Source organism: Varanus komodoensis, unplaced genomic scaffold, assembly GCF_004798865.1.
Source record: "Varanus komodoensis strain SLA01 unplaced genomic scaffold, ASM479886v1 scaffold3, whole genome shotgun sequence".
In the NCBI taxonomy this organism is placed as follows: Eukaryota; Metazoa; Chordata; class Lepidosauria; order Squamata; family Varanidae; genus Varanus; species Varanus komodoensis.
This window is the reverse complement of record NW_025335761.1, coordinates 18351300-18373181: the sequence shown is the minus strand read 5'-3', so window position 1 is coordinate 18373181 and position 21882 is coordinate 18351300. Positions and strand designations below refer to the sequence as shown.

General features: G+C 39.5%; 1 protein-coding gene across 4 annotated transcripts in view; it reads right to left on the bottom strand.

Moving 5' to 3' along the window:
* Nucleotides 1–21882, bottom strand: part of UBR1 (ubiquitin protein ligase E3 component n-recognin 1) — an 86610-nt gene that overhangs the window by 52132 nt on the left and 12596 nt on the right. For 3 of the 4 annotated variants that reach the window (XM_044437276.1, XM_044437272.1, XM_044437274.1), the window contains exons 2-14: nt 20735–20991; nt 17966–18044; nt 14921–15031; nt 13367–13497; nt 10889–11030; nt 9886–9948; nt 9477–9600; nt 7230–7337; nt 5396–5484; nt 3293–3391; nt 2496–2653; nt 1807–1906; nt 618–746 (exon numbers count right to left, since the gene is read on the bottom strand). In XM_044437276.1, coding sequence (XP_044293211.1) covers nt 618–746; nt 1807–1906; nt 2496–2653; nt 3293–3391; nt 5396–5484; nt 7230–7337; nt 9477–9600; nt 9886–9948; nt 10889–11030; nt 13367–13497; nt 14921–15031; nt 17966–18044; nt 20735–20991 — 1590 coding nt within the window. The remainder of the gene's footprint in view (nt 1–617; nt 747–1806; nt 1907–2495; nt 2654–3292; nt 3392–5395; nt 5485–7229; nt 7338–9476; nt 9601–9885; nt 9949–10888; nt 11031–13366; nt 13498–14920; nt 15032–17965; nt 18045–20734; nt 20992–21882) is intronic. The other variant, XM_044437273.1, reaches the window with a different exon arrangement.

Genomic DNA, 21882 nt, shown 5'->3' with positions numbered 1-21882 from the left:
TTCTGCATAGGATGCCCCTAATCTGACAAGGCTGGATGGCAACAGATATCCCCATTGGACCACGCCCTTAGTAACACACTTCTCCATGAATATTGCTTAAAAGTATGTTCATCACATGTAAACAACTTTCTATTGATTTATTTTCTTCCAACACTTTCTTCAGAAATGAACTTTATTTTTTGAGCACATTCTTTCAATTCTAAAGCTTTATTGTCTACGGTTGCAAAATTTGTCACAAAGCCATTTTTGTCATCTACAGTGGCTTGCAGGGAAGATATAAGATTCTAATAATAGGCAGCAGACTCTTACAACGGATTTGTAAATAACTGATGAATTTTTAAGACAGTGATTCAGATCACTTGCTAAATCCAGAATCTATAACTTTCAAAAGTAAATCAGTATTATTTATTCATCCCTACAGTACCCAAGTATATTAATCATAACAATATTTTGTGAACTCAAGAATTTAAGGGTAGAGGGAAATGATGGGTCAAAGTTGACTAGTCAGGCTTGTCATCTCAGGAAGCCTTAGTCAACAGAAATTGCCAAATGGTTCACTATTCCATGAACAAGTTTTTTCTACTATACAACAATGCAATTTTACAGAAAAAGCTTACATCAGAGGCACACCACTCCTGAAACATCGAAAGAATATTCTTCAATTGCATCTGGATAGCAATGGCTGCTTCCCAATCAGGATCCACTTCAATATGCTGGCCAATTTGCCTCTTTATTTCCTCCATTCCCTGTAATGACAGTGCCCCGAAGGACAGTATTCAAATATTTTAACAATGCAAAATTGATGTAATTGAAGAAAGGGAACTTAAGAACAAATAAATGCTCCTAAGCAAATGTACATGGTGGCAAGCTCCAACTGCATCAAAACTATATTTCAAAGTAAATGTGGTTATGGGTTGGGGTAAGTTTTCCATTTATCCCAAGTTACTGTTATGAAATTGGGTTTTTGCAAAATCCAGAACTGTGCTGAATAAAATTGACTTCCTCAAAGAAACCATTTTCTTGAAAATCTTTTAATAGCAAATTTATGAATAACTTTTGTACCACACTATGGGCATAAAACGAGTACACAGTAATTGAAGGGTAGGGAATTTTTTTCAGCCCAAGGCCTGACTGATAATCTAAGTAAGATATTGGGGGCTGCATTGCAGTTGTGGGTAAGCCCAAGACAAAATAGGCATGGCCAAAGGTGGAGTGGGTGGGCTAATTTAAAGCCTACTTAGTTCTAATTTTAATGCTGGTGCCTCAATGTTTTGATTATAGATTTATTCTTGGTTATTTTGTTATTTTTTGATTTTATGATTGTAAACTGCCCCAAGAGCACTTGCCAGTTGGGCAGCATAAAAATCTAATAAACAAATAAGACAAGGGTTCTGTACGGCTCTTTACTCAAAAGCAAGCAGAGCTGAATAGCTCAGCATTTTCAAATAGATCCCAAGTACCAAGGCTCTGCTTATCTGTTCAAAAATAAGCATGATCACCTTTTATTTAGAAATAAATAGGACTAGCCTCAGAATCACTAACAGAACCACTCAGCAGCTTCCTTCCTAGACTCAGCCCCTTTCCCCTGCAGGGCAAGCTCTTATCTTCAATCAACTACTAAATGGAGATAAGAACTTTACCCTATAGGGAGAATGAGTAAGAAAGAAGCTAGTGGGCCACAGATCAGATGTTTCCCATTCTTACCATAAGTACTCATTCTTCCATTTAACATGAATTAACTACAATGTAAGCTTTTTACAGGGGGTAAAAGTTTATGTACTCTACATCAAAGTTTGTGTACTCTACCTGCATGCAAGACAGGATCTTCAAGAACGAACGAAACCCTTCCAAAAACTGTTCTCGCAGTTTGTCTGTCCACACAGTAGGCTTACTGATTAAGATATATCTGTCATAACACAAAGAAGGGTTTTTATGATTTCAAAAGTATTTCCTTTTGAAAAACCAAATCTTGATGTTTATTCTACTGATAATAATACAGTTCAGCCAAGCTGTTTATTCAGCTTGGCTGAACTGTACAAAAATTAATTGATTTTGACAACTGGTAACCACTTACACCAGCTTGTCTGTATGAGGTATAGGGAGAACTGAAATATGATGCAAGATGTTGATGATTTTCTTCATAGGCATTTATTAATTGTAACATATCAGACTGGTCCATGCTCTGACAGTGGCAGTGACTATGACATAAATTATGCTTCCTTTATTCAGAGACAGATTAGAGGGTTAGTTTAACAGGCTAACCAGGGCATGCTTTGTTTAAATTAATTTCCCTAATCTTGCAGTCATACATCCATATGATTCAAATGCAATGTATTTCAAAAAGTGTATCCCAGTCATACACTTAACCTGTAATATGTAAAAAGATTTATTAAATGAGCTAGCATTTATATTGTATACTTCCTTGAAATCTCATGGGATTAAAGGTCAAGATAGAAAAGAATCATGTAACCATCTCTATAAATGGGAACACTTACTTGAGATCATATATAACTGCATACACTCTGCTGAGTTTCTCTTGGCTATAACCCTGGAAATTGAACTTGCCATTTTTATCCAAATATTTTGGCAGCTCTTCAAGTAGTGTCTCTGTTATGACAGTGATTACATTTTGCTCTTCAATGAGATGCCGGGCCTGAGAAGAAAAATAAATTTAAATAGTAATAATCATAATGCCTGCTTTATCTTGCCTATCTTACTCCCAAGGTTTTTAAAATTATGATACCTTTATTTAATACAGGGCAGGCAAATGCACAGCTTTTGTCAACATTTCAAGACTACTCATATTTCTTATTTTCAGCTTATGCTATCAAACCAAATCAGATACGAGTACAAACGTATGGATCTAGAATCTGGATCTAGAATCTGCCTAGAAGGGCTACATTCATTCATGAGAGAATTCTGATTCATTAGTGAAGGAAAAGGAAGGTGGGAGGGGCAGTCATTACTGTTTTCTACCTCCTTCTGCTGGCTCTATGCACCCTGCCACTAGAATCTGTGCAGGAGGCAATGTAGGTAGATCCTCCAGACCAGTGAGAGAGATGGCTACTTGTGGGTGCAACCAGGAGTTAGGAGTTGGCAAAGATCACATTCCCCTGCTTTTCACTGGTCAGAATGTTCTAAGCAGAACTTCACAAAGTGAATGCCCACACTACCTGAACAGAACAGAACTCTGTCTTCAGGCTATTTCTTACAGTATTCAAGTAACTTGCAGATATTGCAACTGAAGCAGCAAAAAACCAGTTCATATGCTTGGATGATTGGCTATACTTACCAATGTAGGGACAGTGAACATCTGAACTGAAAGTGCTATCACAGAAATTTGTTTTTCATGGTCATCACTGATATAATCTTTCTGTAATGCTTTGTAATGCTATGAGAAAATACAAAGAAAAGGTGGTCAACTGGTATAACAGACCAGAAGCATCATGAAGTGGGAATATTTGACAAACACAATTGCCACCTTTTCCTGAGAACACATCCTGCTTCTTCAGGTTACCCCATGATGGCGGACAGCCAGTGCTTTCTCAGTTTTGGACAAAGAGCTTCTTTCCATGAGGCTTTTAACCTGTCACTTTATTGATGCTTCTACTTAAGGATTGTTTGCTGAATTATGGTCATTTTCTTTGCATGTGATTCTTCTGGGGCTTTTTCTTTCTCTGCCTTTCCATATGCTCCATTGCACAACCTCAAGATAGTGCTGTAGTAGAGAGGAATTATGAAAATACAGCAACTTCTCATGGAGGTTCATTCTGTCATTTTCAGATAATGCTACATGTTCTTTGCTCTAAAGAAAAGTCAAAGGAATTCTTTCAAAATACAAAAGAGGCTCTGAAGGATGACAGTGTTGTATACTGTACCCACATACAACCATGGGTGAGGAATCAGAAGCACACAATAAATGCCTTGTGCTGAGAAGCCCAAAGAACAACCAAATTTCCTATGGGACCACTGGCAGGAATGGCAAGATAAACAATAGAGTTATTTTGGAAATATGGCTTCAAAACTTAACATACGGAAGAATCAACTCCAGCAGCTGTATCAGGGGTATGACTTGCTCAGTGGGAAAGTCACATACAGTAAATGTCAGATGTTTGTGAGTTGCAAGAGATGAACAAATATTTATTATGACCAAACAGACATTGCTACAATGATCAGGCTACTTACTACTAGTAGAGGTCTTGTGAGTCTCCATTCCAGCTAATGGAATTATCTTCCAAGAGAGATGCAATTGGAACCCACTTTATCTTGCTTTCAGCACCAAGTTAAGACTTTTTAAATTTAGTATCTGTTTTTAGATTGGATTACTGGTTTGCTGTTAGTTTTTTGTTTTATTGGCTGTTGTTATTGGTTATATTGTGTTTATTTTCGTCCTGTTTCCTATTTATATGGTTGCATTTACATTGTATTTTAATTCTATGCTTTATGCTTTATTATCATTCATTTTTATTTCTATTTTATATACATATTGCACTGTGAGCTGCCCAGAGTGCCTCCAGCTATGGGACAGCATACAAACGCAATAAATAAATATATATATAAATAATGCAACCCTACACACACTTACCTAGGAGTAAGCTCTGTTAGGGCACCATTATGCTTTCAAGCCAAAATGACTAGAAACCTTTTGGAGTGGGGCCTTTTAATTTTATTTTCAACTCTGAATATGGAAGGAAACTGCACTGTCACCCTAGGAACTTGGGTGCAAGTTATTGCCTGGCAGCAGAAGCAGCTAGAAATCTCATCACTAGCTGCTGAGCTGAAAGCTTCAGTGTGTACCCCAATCCTGCAGTTGCAGGGCAGTCTCCTCAGCTCCAGCAGAGCCCACTGAAAAAGGAGCCGGATTTCAAACACTGGCTTCGGCCTCACATTGGCCTTGCCTGATCTGATCAGGCATGTCCCATCCCTGCTCTACACCAGAGGCAAATAAGGACATACTATCCTATAGGCTTTTTCAGCCCCTCTGCAAGTTGCAAAATAAAGAGCTGCATGCAGTTCATGAGCCTAGGTTTGGTCTCCCCTGAGCTATACTACTAGAGTCCCTTAAATAAGGATCATAAGAACATTAAGGGCAAAATTAAAAGGTCAAAGATGAAAGGGAAGTTTGAAGATTAACTTGAGCCAAGAGATAGGAATTAAATAACTGAAGAAAATGGACCCAGTAGGATACGAAAGAGCAACCTCTGGCTTATGCGCCTAATTTGGTTTGGTGGAGGTCCCAAGAGAGCTCACAGGACTTTGCTGGATCACCCTGTCCTTTTACATTGCCTCTGCATTTGATAATAAGTGAAGATAAACGGGTGAGGATGCATTTCTCTGACATGTTTTGAAAAAAATGAAAAAGGTTCTTGTTAAAATGAAAGAAAATGTAAATTACCTTAACAAATTCCATGGCAAAAAGTTTTTTGTATTCCATTTCCATGAAGAAACTACTGACAATTAATTCATGTAAGATCTTCCTTGCTCCTGGAAAAATTTAACAATTAAAGTTTTTCTTCCATAAAATCCACTCCTTTGTTTTACAAGGGCAAATCAAAAGGAAAAAGCAAATGAATATCAAATTATAACTTTATTTTCAGTAAACAAAGGGCATTTTACAGAATGTAATGTTTACATTAAAATGAAGAAAAAAAAGAGGAAGCACCAAAACTGTTCCAGATATAAAAGTATGGTCCACATTGGTGAGTAATCTTTCATTGAAAGACAAGATATTAATCTTTTATGTATTGTATTTTTAATCTACCCAACAACAAATGTTATCTGGATGAATTACAGTTACAGTAATAAAAGGGAATAGTCACGGTTAAAAGAATAAAATAAAATAAAATACAGCATGATTTAACACTTTTTAAAGCAAACCTTCATTTATTATTTATTTCACTGCTACACCATCAATTTGATGCACAGCCATCCATCAGAATGTGAGTGACATCCAGGATAGGCTTAATGCACCATGGCTCAAAGTATAGATTTGTTGAACAAATTATTGGGGTGGTTAAGGAGAGAGACATAAAATGGGAATGCATAAAGAGGCTTTCATTAATTTAAGTAATACAGGACTCATTTGCCACAATGAGTAGAAGCAGCAAGCCAGGGTCTTATATTTGTTTCATATACCTATCTATCCCTGCCCACTTTCCCTCTCTATCACTCTTTCCCGTTTAGAAGAACTTAACAAGAGACCTGTTGAATCACAAATGTCTAGTCAGTGTTCTGCTTCTCACAACAGCCAACCAGATTCCCCTGAGAAGTAAGTCTTGAAGGCAACAGCCCTGTTCCAATGTCACTCTCCAGCAACTGGTATTCAGTAACATTCTGGCTCTGAATCTAGAGAGTTCACAGCATCATCCTGGCAAATATACCTTTTTAAATGTATCAGGAAATATTTATATAATGTGCAATATTGCAGCTATGGCATTAAGACCACTTAATACATTTCTGGCATTAAGGAGGGATAGACTGATGCTCCTTCTTCAGCTAGAACAAGTACCGCGATTGTGCAGTCATTCTATGGGTCAGAAGTAGAATTAGAGGTGGTGTGGCAAGAGCACAGCAAGAGAACTTCAGCTGTTGGGAGGTACAGTTCAACAAATTGAACTGTTGGGAGTTCGATAAATAAATAAATATTTAACTACTCAAAACCATAAAGTTACCACAAAGATTTTGTGAAGATTTTTGCAAGCTAGAGTGGTAATATGCCATTCAACAAATTTGCAATGATACTAACATACGAATCCCTCTTAAGTTAAATGCTGCAGCAATCAGCAGACTCAAAACCAGGCATTTTCACCCTAGGCCATGGGCACATAAACATTTTAGCACCTAGGGTATCAGCTGGGAGGTTGGGCACCGTACTTGTACACAAATACTCTTCCTACCCTCTCCCCCATGAACTTATGTCTCAGTACACAAGGACAGGAAGGTTTAAACCACCTCTTCCTGCCTGCTGAGAGCTATGGATCATTGGGTATGTAGTCGGGGATCATAGCTTCCCTCATTCCCCAGTGATCACCATCAAGATGGTTGTTTCTTGACTGCAACTAGCAGCAGATGAACAGTGACCTCAGAAGTCAGGAAGCAAGTGTTTTTCCCTTTAGTCCACCGTGGGATAGGGTTTTGCCAGCTTTGGTGCTATACTGGGAGTGGTTCTGAAACAATTCGTGCACTCTTGCTTTAGAATAAAAAGGGTAACTACCATTGATTGATTTTACCTTTATGAAGTTTTGCATCCCAAAGCAACAATGTGCTTATAAGACAAGATTTGTCTGGATCAGTTTCTTCGTTTAGACATATTTGGCAGAAGATCTGACGAAAGTCACCTAAAGCAAAAATCCACAATTTGACTGAACTGACTTACTGAGTAGGCCAGTTAAAATGGTGCATTTTTGTATTATCTGTGGAAAGAATTTCCTTACATCTTCACTAGGTGGTCTGACCTCACCACTTCCTTGTATTTATATTTACCTTTGCAGTGACAATATTATATTGGGGCATTGTGTCAGCTGCTTAATAGGTCTTGTGCTAAATGTGTGCAAGTTACTTTTAAAATCTGTTTTCAAATGTAGTTCTTAAATTCACTATTGTATTTTCTATAAAGTTTTAATTTGCGTTTTGTATTTTGAATAGTATTTTATTGTATTTTATCTGCTGTTGCGAATCAAGACAGCTTTGGTGGCCTAAAAATATAAATCATCATCATCGACATCATCATCATCATCGGTAAAGAACAGATTTTTAAAGATGCAAAATTTGCCTTCTATATTTGGCAACTATATTTGGCAACTATATTTGGAAATATTCTGAACAAACAATACCAAGGTTAATATATTTCAAGGTCAGGGGAAAAACTATGTTACATTATTCACACAATCAATTTTTTTGGCTGATACAGCTGGCACTCCTGTTGAAGTCCTGGCTTTGCTGAGGAACACCTGGACACTTGACATTATCTCTTCTAAGTAACCTCCCTGTTGTAAAACATATATGGCTTCATGATATATTGCATAGCCAAGAGCAATGAAATAACATATGAAACAACTTGACTGGAGGAAAACTCCTAGAGGGTGCAACTGAACCCTGGTACAAGTGTGCCTACAATACACTACATATAGAGGTAGTAAAGGGAGCAAAGAAACAACATTCTATTCAATCATCTATTTGTTGCCCAGTGGAGCTTTTTATGTTCATCTGGGGCCTACTGCATGCTGGCCCCAACAGCATCTTAGACCCATCTGAGGCCTGCTATAATATATTTGCCAGCACTTCCAGCAAAACCAACAATAAAAAATCCCTCTTGCATCCACCAGGAGATAAGACTCTGGAATTAAAGCACTTAAATCAAATGAGACACTCAGAGATATCCTGGTCCAGTTTTACTAGATGAGTTTCAGTTGGTACAGCTCAAAGATGTTGACAAGGTACTTGGACAGGTTAGTGCAACCAACTCTGTACAAGATCCTTACTCCTCCTGCCTTATAAAAGTCCACAAGGAAAGAACAACTTGCTGGGCCAGGGAAGTGACTGATGTCCCCTTGCAAGGAGTGGTCCCACGCTGCCTGGAAGAGGCAGTGGTGAGACCACTTCTGAGAAAATTCTTTGACCCAAAAGACCCTAATAACTTCAGGCCAATAGTAAATATTTCTTTCCTAGGAAAGGTTCTTAGGAGTGGTTGCCAAGCAACTCCAGGCAGTCTTTGATGAGACTGATTATCTGGGAAGAAGTGGTGTGGGGAAAATGTCCTCAGCCCAGGAAGTGACTGGAGCTTTCCAGCAACTTGCTCAAAGTGGGCTTGCCTGCACTGCACCTTTCCCTACTGGAGAGGATGTGGCATTGCTATACCTCTTGATGTCCTATGCTTCCCTATGCATAATATATTCCCCCTCCCTGGCAATTATTATTATTTTGGTAGTTTCCGTATCAATACTTCCCCTGCACCATCACATTAAGTCAAATAATGACAACAGCTCCCACTTCAGCAGTTGTTTCCATACAACTTTGTCAACTAATGTTTAAGCCTTCTGGGTAGGAATCATATTTTTATGGTACCTAACCCACTGTGAATAAGCTACTTAGGGTGGGATATTTGTAAAGTAACCCACGGTGCACTTGATACATGTCTCCCACTCCTTCCCCCCCACCCATTCTTTATGGGGGTATTTCAGGGGACTCTGTGACATGACTAACTTGTTTCTTCTCCTACCCCACCACAGCCATGAGCCCTTTCGCACTGTATAAAACTCTCACCCATCTTCTCCCTTGGTTGGTTTAGAAAACACTGATACTAAAGAAATTCCCTCTGCCTTTATTTAATTACAATTTTTTTTAATCCTGACTTTCACCCCAGAGATGAAAAAATATAATACTTGACCAGAAATAATATGTATTACTAAGAAAAGATTCAGAGTCCTTTCTTAAATTTTGGCATTAGTACATGGTACAGCATAATTTAAGAGACTTACTTGAATAGCTCATAAGTTTGTTTAACCAGGAACCAAGACGCAAAGCAAATTTCTGATGAGCCATAATATCAGCGTGAAGTACCTTCACATTAAGAGGACCTTGGGAAACATTGCTTGAATGTTTCTGGAAGATAAAATGTCAACATCTGGATGAGATCAAACAAGTTATTTGATCTTTGCAATGCATCTCTTATTGTATTCCCTAGTATAAAGGTTTTGCTTCAAAACAGTAAAAATCCAAGAAAACTTGAAACACCTAGATCTTACATAATGCTGGTCAAATGTGACAAAAGCAGTGGGATTTTTTAAAAATCGAAAGGATCAAGAAAGTTTTCAAATATAAGCATCTTTATAAAGTAATAAAACAGTTATTCAGCATTCGTGTATTTTAAACATTTCAGGCAGTTACCTTAATTTCTTCTTTTGCTTCCTGACAAACAGCATATGACCCTGTCTTAACAGCTTTCCGCCCCTATATAATTCAAAAGAGGGAGAGATGACATACTTTTCAATTTTATTTATACTTAGGACAAGTGTGTTGGAATAAGCACCAGGCATTAGTCGAAACCCACTAAACAGAGGGAAAAATAATTGAACAACTGCTAGTTGATGGCAGAGAAACAATAGCACAATTAGAAAACTGGTAAGGTAGTGAGACAAATGACTCATTTGGGTTTGTTTGTTTATTATATTTATATCCCACCTTTTTTCCTTTCAAGGAACTTAAGGCAGCTTACCTAATTTTCCTCCTCCTCTCAATCTTATCCTCACAACAACAGCCCTGTGAAGTAGGTTGAGCTGAGAGTCTGTGACTGGTCCAAAGTCACCCACAGTTAGCTGTATGGCTGAGTGGGAACTAGAATCCAGATCTCCTGATTCCCAGGCCCATGCTCTTAACCTCTACACCAGACTGGCTTTCAAGCCAGCTTGAGACTTCAGTAGTAGGTGGCATATAAATGAAGTATAAATAAAGAAATACACAGATACAATTTCAATTAGCCTTTTGTAAAACAAACAAACATCACAGCACTAGTGAGTTTAAGGTTAAGATTAGAAATAGGTAATGCTTCAGGATGCCACCAAAACCCACCTAAACAGGGTTTAGCAGGTGGGACAATCTTTGCAAAGATGATCAAATCTTTCTCAATTTAAATTTCCTTACTCCTCTGGAGCCAAGAAAGGCATTTAACTGAGTTATGCTTTCAGACTGTATTTTCTGCATATCTGAAGGTATATAAATATATTTCAAGGACAGTGCAACAATGATCTATCAAGAGACTTGTAAAAAGTGGTGATGTCCTGTCTGATTCTCTCTTTTCATGAAGGTCTGGCTATATACACCAACAATACAAATTATTCTATATCCACTGGAATTTAACACACTTATAGCAGACATGATACTAGTTACTAACCTCTTTATCTATAGCAGCTGTATAAAACTGGGCCTCTGCAAGCTCACAGCCTAGAGTTCTTTGCAGACTGTAGATAACATGATCATAGGAATGATGCTCATCGTTGAAAAGGACACAGTAGTATTTCTCTCTTTTCCCTCTACTAGGCAGAAACCAAAATGTCACTAGTGACCATACAGAAAACTAAAAGAAATTCTAACTTAAGTGTTGGCAGTAGAATGGTACAAGCTAAAAAACATAAAAGGAAGGAAGGACAACCAAATTTGGGCAATTCATCTTAAAATAGTCTTCACAAGATATAAATGTTTTCATTTAAAATAGACTAGCCCTTGAGCAAAACACTTTATCATTTAAATGGAACATTTAGTGCCATTTTTGATAGATAGATAGATAGATAGATAGATAGATAGATAGATAGATAGATAATGAGAAGGAGGAGGGAAAGTCAAATACCCAAACACTGGTACTCACTATAATGATTTATTATTATTTGATATTTGAAGCTATCCAAAGCAGGCTAGGTATTCACCTGCGGCTCAAAATGCAGGAATCAAATCACCTCCTTCTACTAATACTTCCCCCACCCCCCTGTCCACTCCTTAGCTTTCCAGCTAGCAGAAAGAGTCTGCTATGGTTACTGGGAAGAATCAGAGAGTTGCGAGCTAGGTGTAGGATGCTGCCCCTTAACTTAGTGGATATGTAACTGTAGGTAGTCACCTGTTCCTGAAGCACACAATATTCAATGCTTCTGCATGTCAAACAAGAAGGACTCTTCATAGTGTTTTACGGTTCGATCCTCTTGTTTCACATGGGAGGCAGCCAGAGACAATTAGGCACAATAGTTAATTCTGGGACAGGTGACCGACCTAGGAAGAATATGTTGCAGCTCCATCCTCCTGAAGGTAAACTTAGCAGGTATGTAGGTATTAATGCTATAATGCTTTATGGAAATGCTTGTCAACAACTGAAAGACCACTCAGCATATTTCTGCAATGGATACGTTAGTGTATAGTGCTGCTGAAGGACTGCCTTCTGTGGTGTAATGAGCTATGGTGGAATGAGCTAGGTAGGTGTGAGTAGGTTCTGAGAAGAATGAACCAGGGAAACACAGGCTTTTATTCCTTGTACTAGCATGAATTTAGACACTCGCTTCCCTGCGGAGATGAAGTTAAAAGATATGAATAGATTGTCTGTTCCTGTTCATTCCATGTATATCTTAAAAGCCCTTTTAATATTTAGCAACTCCTTTAAGCAAAGGGACAGTCTAAGGAAAGGCAAACATGGGGACAAGAAGCTAAGACTTAGCTCACATAATTTCTGCTTTCCAAGCAGTAGCAATAGATATAACTCTCACTGGTCAAACATGAACATGGTATTAACACAGTCTTGCTGTTTTTATTAGCATCAAATATTGGTTAAATTCAGAAATATTAGCATTTCAGCTATAAAGCTGCATCTGAAGTTTTATCAATGACCCAAGGACCCATGACCAGACCTGGGAAAACCCAATTATTAGACCATGGATCTGTGCCACAAATGTTTTTCATCTCAGTTTAGCAATCCTTCCCCTTTTTTACCTCACCTGTTCCTTGTCATTGCTGTTCTCAGACAGTCTGTCCCTTTTCCTCTATTTTGGAAGATGAAATATTTATACACTATTCCCTATGCTTTGTGTAGCAAATGTTTGGTAACTGCAGCTCTAGGATGTTCTGCAATGCACTGTTGGTTGCAACAGTTGGTGTTTGGAGCAATTATTCTATTTGTCCCATGAACAAACTGACTACACAATAATTTACAGTACAGTTACAAATGCATCTCTCTTTACTTAAATTGGAAGTTCATCCTGAATTCTCCACTTTCTTCTTTTAAATACGAATAAACTTTTTTCCAATAATTGTTTTGCACATTTTTAAACAGTGCAGAACTGGATAATATATCACCAATTGTATGGTCCCACCTCCTGACAGGCATCAGGAACATATATGCCTGGGCACAGCATGTCTTTTGAATTCTCTTCCACAAATGCTTACTTGAGGTCATTTTTCCCCTGACTGGGTTTATTCCCTGTTTGGAAGCACAGCTAAGAAAGGGGGCAAGAGTCAAAGACTGGAAAGTACAGGCATCTCCTGAATGTATTCAACAGATTGGAGGGTTAAGAGTTTTCCTTTTCTGACCCCATAATGCAGCCTCTTTCCCAGCCCTGTATTAGCATTACCAGGGTAATAAAAGTAGAAAATCCCAGATTTCCCTTGTACTTGGTTCCATCTTTCAAAACTACACTATTTTACTGGTGTCCATACCAGTATGAGGTGATATATAAACCAAATAAGGATTATCAGCACCATCAGTAATGTTGTAGAATTCTCATCTTCTACTTGTGCACTTGCTCTGGCTGATAAGTAATATAATTGCTTAACCCTGATGAAATCCTGCAAAGTTTTCATTCCTAAGTTTTTACCATTAACTTATATTACTTACCTAGTCATAAGCTCTGGAGGCAGCTCCTTCTCTTCCTCCCAAACAGTCATATCTACAATATATTTTATCACTGAAGGGAAGATTTTTCTTGCTTGTGCTATTAGCTCTTCATTCAACTGGCATTCTGAGTTCTACAGAATGCAATAAAAGTATACTAACATGAATTACTATACATATTATAGTTACTGAAAAAATCATAAGTAATATTTATTTTTTAAAAAGAAATATTTTGTAAGATTAGTTTGTTCAATAAGAAAACTAACCCCCTTGGAACAAAGTTAACCCCCCTCTCTGAACCAACCTTCACAACTCTTTCCCCACCATGCCCTAATCAAGAGAAAAAGAAAAGGCAAGTCGGCCAGCTGAGTGTACCCTTGAGTTCCTATCTTCAGACCCCCTTCAGAGTTACATGGAAGACAAAGTAGCAAAATGGCCACTTTCCATGCGGGATGGGCAGACAGCAAACCTCCAGATGTTTTGATCTACAACTCTTAGTATTCCTAACTGTTGGCCACACTGCCAGGGATAGCTGGGAACTAACGTCTAAACCAGGGGTCCTCTAACTTTTTGAACAGGGGGCCAGTTGACAAGTGTCAGTGGTGGCTGTGGGCCGCCAAGGCAGTGCTGGCGGGGGGGGGGGGGGTTAGGGTGCACACACGCAAGGCAAAGTGGGGGGGGGCACGCAGGGCAAGGTGCAGGCTTGCTCACGAGGATATCGTTCAGAGTGAGTCCAAAACGACCTCCTCACGAGCAAGCCACTGCTGGGCGCATGCACTGCGAGGTGCTGGCTTGCTTGCAAGGAGCTCATTTTCTCTGAGTCCAAAAAGATCTCCCCGTGAACAAGCTGTTGCCGGCTGAGGTACTGACTTGCTCACAAGGAGATCATTTCCTCCAAGCGTTTCCAAAACGACCTCCTCGTGAGCAAGCCACGCAAAACCTGTGGGGCGGGCTGGTTAAAAGGGCATGGCAGGCTGGATCCGGCCCGCGGGGCTTAGTTTGAGAACCCATGATCTAAACTATCTACCTGCCATCCACCACAGCCTTAGCTGATCCTGGAGTCAAATATTGGGTAGCCAGCCATTTTGCTTTTAAAAGTGTCCCTACGTGAAGTTTTAATGTGTTGCTTGGAGTAAGGCAACATTCAGTTATTCCTTTAAAGAACCACTTGGAATGTTTTGTTCAAATGGCTTCTCAAATTAGTTGTATCTTTTCCTTCCCCACCCATAGCATCTATGTCACATCCACTGATGTAGATAGAATGCAGCACTATGAGCTTATAGAAAAAATTCAAGATCCTCAAGATCCTAAAACTTTAAGAAGAATCTAACATCAACTTTTTAGAGTCACATGTCTGCTCAAATGCCTTTGTAATGTCACTGCAATATTTGCACGATATGTTCTCGTATAAAAGCTATTCTAAGCAGTTACTTCCTGGTAAAACAAGTTGACTGTAGTACCCCTGAAGATGATGACTGATGAACCAACATGTGGTTCCAAATCATAAGCAGTGTGATTTTGCAGTATTTAGTTGTACATTTATTACAAATATGTTACCTGTCCTGTATTGCCTGTTGTACCAGACTCGTGGTTTGAACATAATGGTCCAGTCTTCCATGCTTCTGTATCTCCACAGTCACAAAATCCTCCTCCACTGGAAGTGTGCATCTGAAATGATTTAAACCATCAGATACAAAATCATCTGACCATCTGGACGATTACAGTCTAGCTTCAGGCCTGCTTATGGGACGGAAACTGCCTTGGTTGCCCTGTATGATGACCTGTGCAGAAAAGGGACAGGGGGAGTATGTCCCTATTAGTTCTCCTGGACATCTCAGTGGCTTTTGATACCATTGACCATGGTATCCTTCTGGATAGGCTGGCTGAGTTGGGAGTTGGAGGCACTGCTTTGTGGTGGTTCCACTCCTACTTGGCAGGCCAATTCCAGAAGGTAGTGCTGGGGGATTGTGGCTCTGCACCATGGCAGCTTCCCCATGGAGTTCTGCAGGGTTCCATTTTATTCCCCCATGCTCTTTAACAGCTACATGAAACCGCTGGGAGAGGTCATCCAGAGGTTTGGGCTGCAGAGTCATCAGATGCTGAGCACACCCAGCTCTGCCTCTCTTTTACATCTAATCCAGGTGAGGCAGTGGAGGCCCTGCACCAGTGCCTGGTTGGGGTGATGAAGGCCTGGCTGGATGAAGGCCAATAAATTGAAGCTTAATCCCAGACAAGACAGAGGTCCTGCTCGTAGGCGGTTTAGCCTCCCAGGCAGGTGTTTCCAACCATGTTCTGGATGGGGTTGAACTTCCCCCTAAAGGACAGGGTGAGCCGTTTGGGAGTGCTCCTTGATCCAGAGCTCTCTCTGGAATCCCAGGTAGTGGCTGTGGCGAGGAGCACTTTCCTTCAGCTTTGGCTGATTTATCAACTATACTCCTATCTGGATGGGCAGTGCCTGACAATGGTGACCCATGTGCTGGTAATTTCCCAATTGGACTACTGTAGTGTGCTCTACATGGGGCTGCCCTTGAAGATGGTTCAGATACTTCCACTGGTTCAGAATAGAGCTGCCAGGTTATTTACAGGGACCGGCAGGTATGAACACATAACTCTGGTCCTTTACCACCTACACTGGCTACCAGTTGAAGTCAAGGTCCAATTTAAGGTGCAGGTGATGACCTGTAAAGTCCAAAATGGCTTACGGCCTGGTTATCTGAAGGAGCATCTCCTTCCATATGTGCCTTCCCACCCCTTCAGATCTGGGGCAGAGGCCCTTCTCTTTGAAGGAGATTAGGAGGGTGGCTACCCAAGAAGGGCCTGCTTTGCGTTGGCACCCTGATTGTGGAATTTGCTCCCCAGAGAGGTTTGCCTGGTGCTGTCACTTTATTCTTTTCTGTGCCAAGCTAGAACCTTTTTATTTTCCCAATGTTTTAAAACTTCATTGTTTTAATAGGTGGTTTTATTGCTGATTGGAATATTTTAATTAGGATGCTGTGTTTTATTCTATTTTGTCTTTATTGATAAACCATCCTGAGACCATGGTAAACTAAGATTTAGCATTACATGTAGTAGCAGAAAGCATTAGCGTTATGTGCATCTGATGTAGCTGCAAGGAGGAGATGGGAGGCTTTAAAAATACAAAATCTTCCTTCCTCTCTTTTGTCATCTTTGAGAGTTTGACAACAAATGTTTGAGTCCCACTGTTCTATTGTGTCTACCCCTGAACCAGAGGTGGTCTGATTCTCACCACCTGCAGGATTCATCTCAAAATTCACTGGCCTTGGCATTTCAGCTGAGCACTGCAATCCTGTCTCTTCTTCCACTTCAGATTCAAAGTCTGAGATTCAATTTGGAATGGTATTTTGGGAGAAGCAGGCCTAATCCCTTGGATTACTTACTTGGATTACTGCAATGTGCTCTACAGGGGCTTCCCTTGAAAATGGTCTGGATACTTCAGCTGGTACATAATAGAGCTGCTAGGCTGCTGACGGGGATCAGCTGTTATTCTCACATGATGCCGGTCCTCTACCAGCTCCACTGGCTTCCAGTTGAAGTCCAGGTCCAATTCAAGGTGCTGGTTTTGACCTATAAAGCCCTAAACAGCTTGAGACCAGGATACCTGAAGGAACATCACGTTTCTTATATGCTCTCACACCCCTTAAGATGTGTGGGAGAAGCCCTGTTCCAGGAACCCTCTCTAAAAGAGGTTAAAAGGTCATCAACTCGGAGTAGGGCCTTCTCTGCGGTGACACCCAGACTCTGGAATGGACTTCCCAGAGAGGTTCACCTGGAGCCAAGCTTATACTCTTTTTGGCATCAGGCCAAAACCTTTTTATTTAAATTGCATTTTAAAATCAATAGCTTTTAATGTACAGTTGGTCTTGTTTTGTGATTTACTGTTTATTGTTTTATACATTGTTTTAATTTGTTTATTGGAAGTTGCTGTTATTTTAAATTTTTTAAAGTACTGTAAGCCGTCCTGAGATATTTATATAATAGGATGGCATATAAAAGCTTTTAATAAATAATAAATAAATAATCCCCACAACTATTCTGCTTAAAAGATAAATTATGAACACCATGTTCAGTATAAACACCACACTAATTTCAGCAACTGGAGACACAACAACATATTATGTTATCCTGCTAACATAATAACTCAACCACCTGCATTGCCACATGGACACCTAACACGTTGAGTGCTCACTGAAGCATGACAGGCTGAAGGCATAGGGTTATTATTTGATGTGTACCTTCCCTTCTGCTAGAAATAGCACTCAAGGCTGTGTTATTAAAGAATAAATCAACCTCTTGCATACTGTGCAGCAGATCTGGTACCATTCTCTTTCTAGAATCAAAGTGTTCACAGTTGAAAACACAGAATAGAAAACACAGATCTAAAATTTTAGAATGCTTCAGCCATTCTATATTTACATTTTTTACATTTTTAATTTTATTTTTAAAGCAGCTTTTCATTTGTAAATAAGATTTTTTATTTCAAGAAAGCAGTAATTCCTAAATAACTATTTATTATATATAACCTTATTTATTTGCTAGAACACTACAGTAATAGATATTACTTTAAACCACAGATAGTCTTACCTTGTAACGATGATTTTTGTGAATGCTGTTCTGGAAACAATCCACACAAAGTACACAAGTTGGATCACTTGCACATTCTCTGCAATATAAACAAGGAATTAATGCTGCTGTTCTAAGCACATACTCCTCCAAAATTACTCAAAACTGCCATATTCCAGCAGTGCCCCAGTAATATTTTGAGCCTCAGTATTATACTCAAGAATTAAGAACAGGATTCAGAAACATCTTAATGCACTGGCACAGAAAACCACTTAAAACGTGTATGAGTTTACCAGGACTAAACCTCAGTGAGCCTTGTATACAGGGCTTTCCCTTGACCACTTTGACATACAACAGGAGAGGAAAAGCCTCTGCTTTCAAACAAACCACCATTTGAAATTTAATATAAATATAGGGAACTTAGTCTTAAAGGAGATCAACCCTGATTGCTCTTTAGAAGGCCAGATACTGAAAATGAAACTCAAATACTTTGGCCACCTAATAAGAAGGAAGGTCTCAGTGGAGAAGACCCTAAAGCTGGGAACAACTGATGGCAAAAGAAGACGGGGATGGCAGAGGATGAGGTGGCTAGATGGAGTCACCAAAGCAGTTGGTGTGAGCTTAAGTGGACTCTGGGGGATGGTGGATGACAGGAAGACCTGGAGGAATGTTGTCCATGGAGTCACGATGGGTTGGACACAACTTCGCAACTAACAACAACAAGGGAACTTTTATTGTATACAGTTAGTTTACAACCCAGGATATCAAACCATGGTTTAATTAGTTGGTTTTAATTAACTTTGCTTAGGGCAAAAATCAGTTCCTCAAGTTCAGCAGCAGCTTTCAGTTTCAGCTGATACCTTTAAGTCTAGCAGGGCTGGTCACCAGAGATGGAGCCAACTCATTTCACACAGAAGCACACTGAAACTATCTGGCAAGTCAGGTAACACAGACTGTAATTAAATGAGAAAATTCGACTCTGATTACCACAACATTGTTATAATGTGCTTTGACTGCACATCTCTGCTGCACATCAAGAATCCACTGCCTGAAAATAAAAGTGTGCACATGCAAATGTATCAGACATGTAGCACCAGTCACTGAAATACACAGTGGAGAAAACTGGGACACATGAAATTCCTTATTATGCCCATAAACACAGTATGATTATGATAATCACAATGTCATCAGAGCAACACAGATACCATTCTTACTCCACAGCAGCCAGCAAATGATAACACAGGAAGAGAAACTTGGACACAAGAAATTCTAGATCATGCCAGCAAAGAACAGAAAAATAAAGCAAAATAATAGAATAATTACAGCGAAATAAAATAGAACAACCATAAGTTGGTTTGAGCAACAAGGAAACCATCCTTTAACCAGAAAATCATCTAGCAAGCTACAACCCAGAAAGAGGAAACTAAGCACATGCATTTATAAATAATGCCAACAAAGAACAGGATAATATAAATGATATCATCATCATCCCATCTATTGCCAGTTATTAGGACTCTAGGCAGCTGATAACAATGACAACAGCAATATACTGTTGCTAGAGAAACCAGTAACCTTTCTTAACCTACAGGAGCAACCAGCAAGCCATTCCTGAAGAAAAAGAAACTGGGACACTAGGGAAACAACAAGCCATATAACAGAAACAAGAAACCAGCGCACATGAGCTGTCAGACCATGCCTGCCAAATGATACCACAAAAAGGGAAATATTCCAAAATCAGAAGTGGTCACAAACAACCAAAATAAATCCCTACTCCCCAAAAAGCAGCATTACACAAAGCATCCAGAAGCAGTTTTCACAAATGAACAAAAATATCAGTGCCAGCATCCAAGTGCCCAGAATCCAAAAGCAAGTTTTCTTTCCTAATGAAACCTAACAGATTATTTAAAAAGAGAAAAAAATCTTGCCCAAGTAATCTTGAAACAAAACAACTAAAATATAAAGGCAGGGAAAATAAAAGAAATTGTTGTACCCTTTTAAAAACTGACCAAAAACACTCCACCAAAAAAATAGGAACTGAGTGTACTGAGGGCTGATTTTATAAAATGACCTCCCCAGGGAGCCTTTGGCTGTTAGTTGCTTGCCCATTCCCCTGCCTTTAAAACAAACAAGCAAGCAAAACACTGAATCCTCTGGACTAGAAATATAAAATCCAGATTTGTTTTCTTCCCCCATGGGATGACACATTGCTGCTCTGCTCATCTGTTCCAAAATGAGCACCATGCTCTCCAAGGTAGCAAATGACCACTGATTTCCTATCCCACTGAGCATGCAGAGAAAGAAATATGTATTAAAGTATTGTGAGTGTCAGAACACCTCTATTTCATGGGAATCTGATGCCTATGGGTGGCATTTCTGGCCATAGAAGGTAGTCAGGCAGTTTGGCATTGGTAAAGACTCTGCCTGCCTGGTACCAGATGCAGTTTCATATTCCTTTGCTGTGCCTGCGCTAGCACTACTTAGCTGCAAAGTAGAGAGCCATCTAGAGTGTCATCAGTTATTTCTAGTCACTAAATTCTCCCTTGGACCTGTGCCTTCAGCAGGAACACTTCACTCCGTGTATGAGCTCTCCACTGGCAGGCTCTGGTCAGGGATAGATCTGGCACCAAACCACACAGGCCGATTATATAGGAAATTGCAAGGAAGTTTTTTTTTTTAAATTCAGTGGGATGTTGTAGCAGGTGAGGGGGCAAAAGCAGAGCTCCAACCTCTCCCCCAGGACCATGTCTGAAGCTGAAATGCTAAAGGGTAAGTAAGGGCAGAACTATTCACCTGCAAGAATATGTTGTCTCTCCACTTTTGAACACTTTACCGCAAAGTTGAGAGGTGCCACTTTGCCTTAGTTTCTCCAGACAAACATATGGATCTTCCCCAAACAGTTGCCGCTCCAGAGGGTAAAGAATGGTCATCTGAGCTATTTCTTCCTCCTTTTCTGGCAAGGGATCCATTTCATCAGAATATATATCTGGAACAACTTTTGCCAAATGCTGGAGAAAGGCAGTATGGAAATCAAGCCTTTCATCCCACCACTGCAAGAAATGGAAGAACATATGGTCATTATAACAAAAAGGAAACACAAAAACTCACCACCATTTTCTGTAGATCAGAAAATATTCCACATCTGTTTCAGAGGTATACAATTTTGAAGTCCAGTAGGATAGCCACTGTAGCAGCATTTGAAACAGACACAATTGTAAAAGAGAGCATGATCATAGATAAGGGATCCTGCAGTGTACTCTGGATTGCTGGAAGAATGTCTGTACGGGGTATGAGTAAGTATTCTTCTTGCATACAGTAACACTTATACAACCAATGCTCCACGGGTCAATTGCTGAACAATGTTTGAGTGGTGTCATGACTTTTAAGCCTGCATTCCTGTTTCACTGACTGTATATTCACCACTCAGTGAGCTTTTCCAGCCAAAGAACAGGGTTAAAGTGCTTTAAATAAATAACTCTGTCTTGGACAAAACACCCTCTTATATGTAAAACCCCAGGTACTGAGGTTTACTGACCATTCTATTAAAAAGGCACCTTACATTGCAGAATATACACTGAAGAAGACCTAAAACAAAATTTCCCCATGACATTATCATCTACTGCTGATCGAATGATGTAATTTTTTACTACTTAGATCATTCAGTCACTTACTACTTTCTGGAAAGTAGCACAAAATTCCCCCAGAACCTATTGTTTTTGCCATTAGGGCATCTATGTCCTTCAAAGCAAAGCAACAATTTAGCATTTCCTGAAGAAACCTGATCTAGGGAAGCAAGCTTAAATACTCTGTGTGTCAACAGCTTGGCAAAACCATGGCATTTCACATTCGGGCAATTCACCTCATTAAACATCAACTTGTTATGAGGCTAGAAAAATACCTCATAAGATCTCCCAAAACCTTGAGATCTTAGTAATAATAAA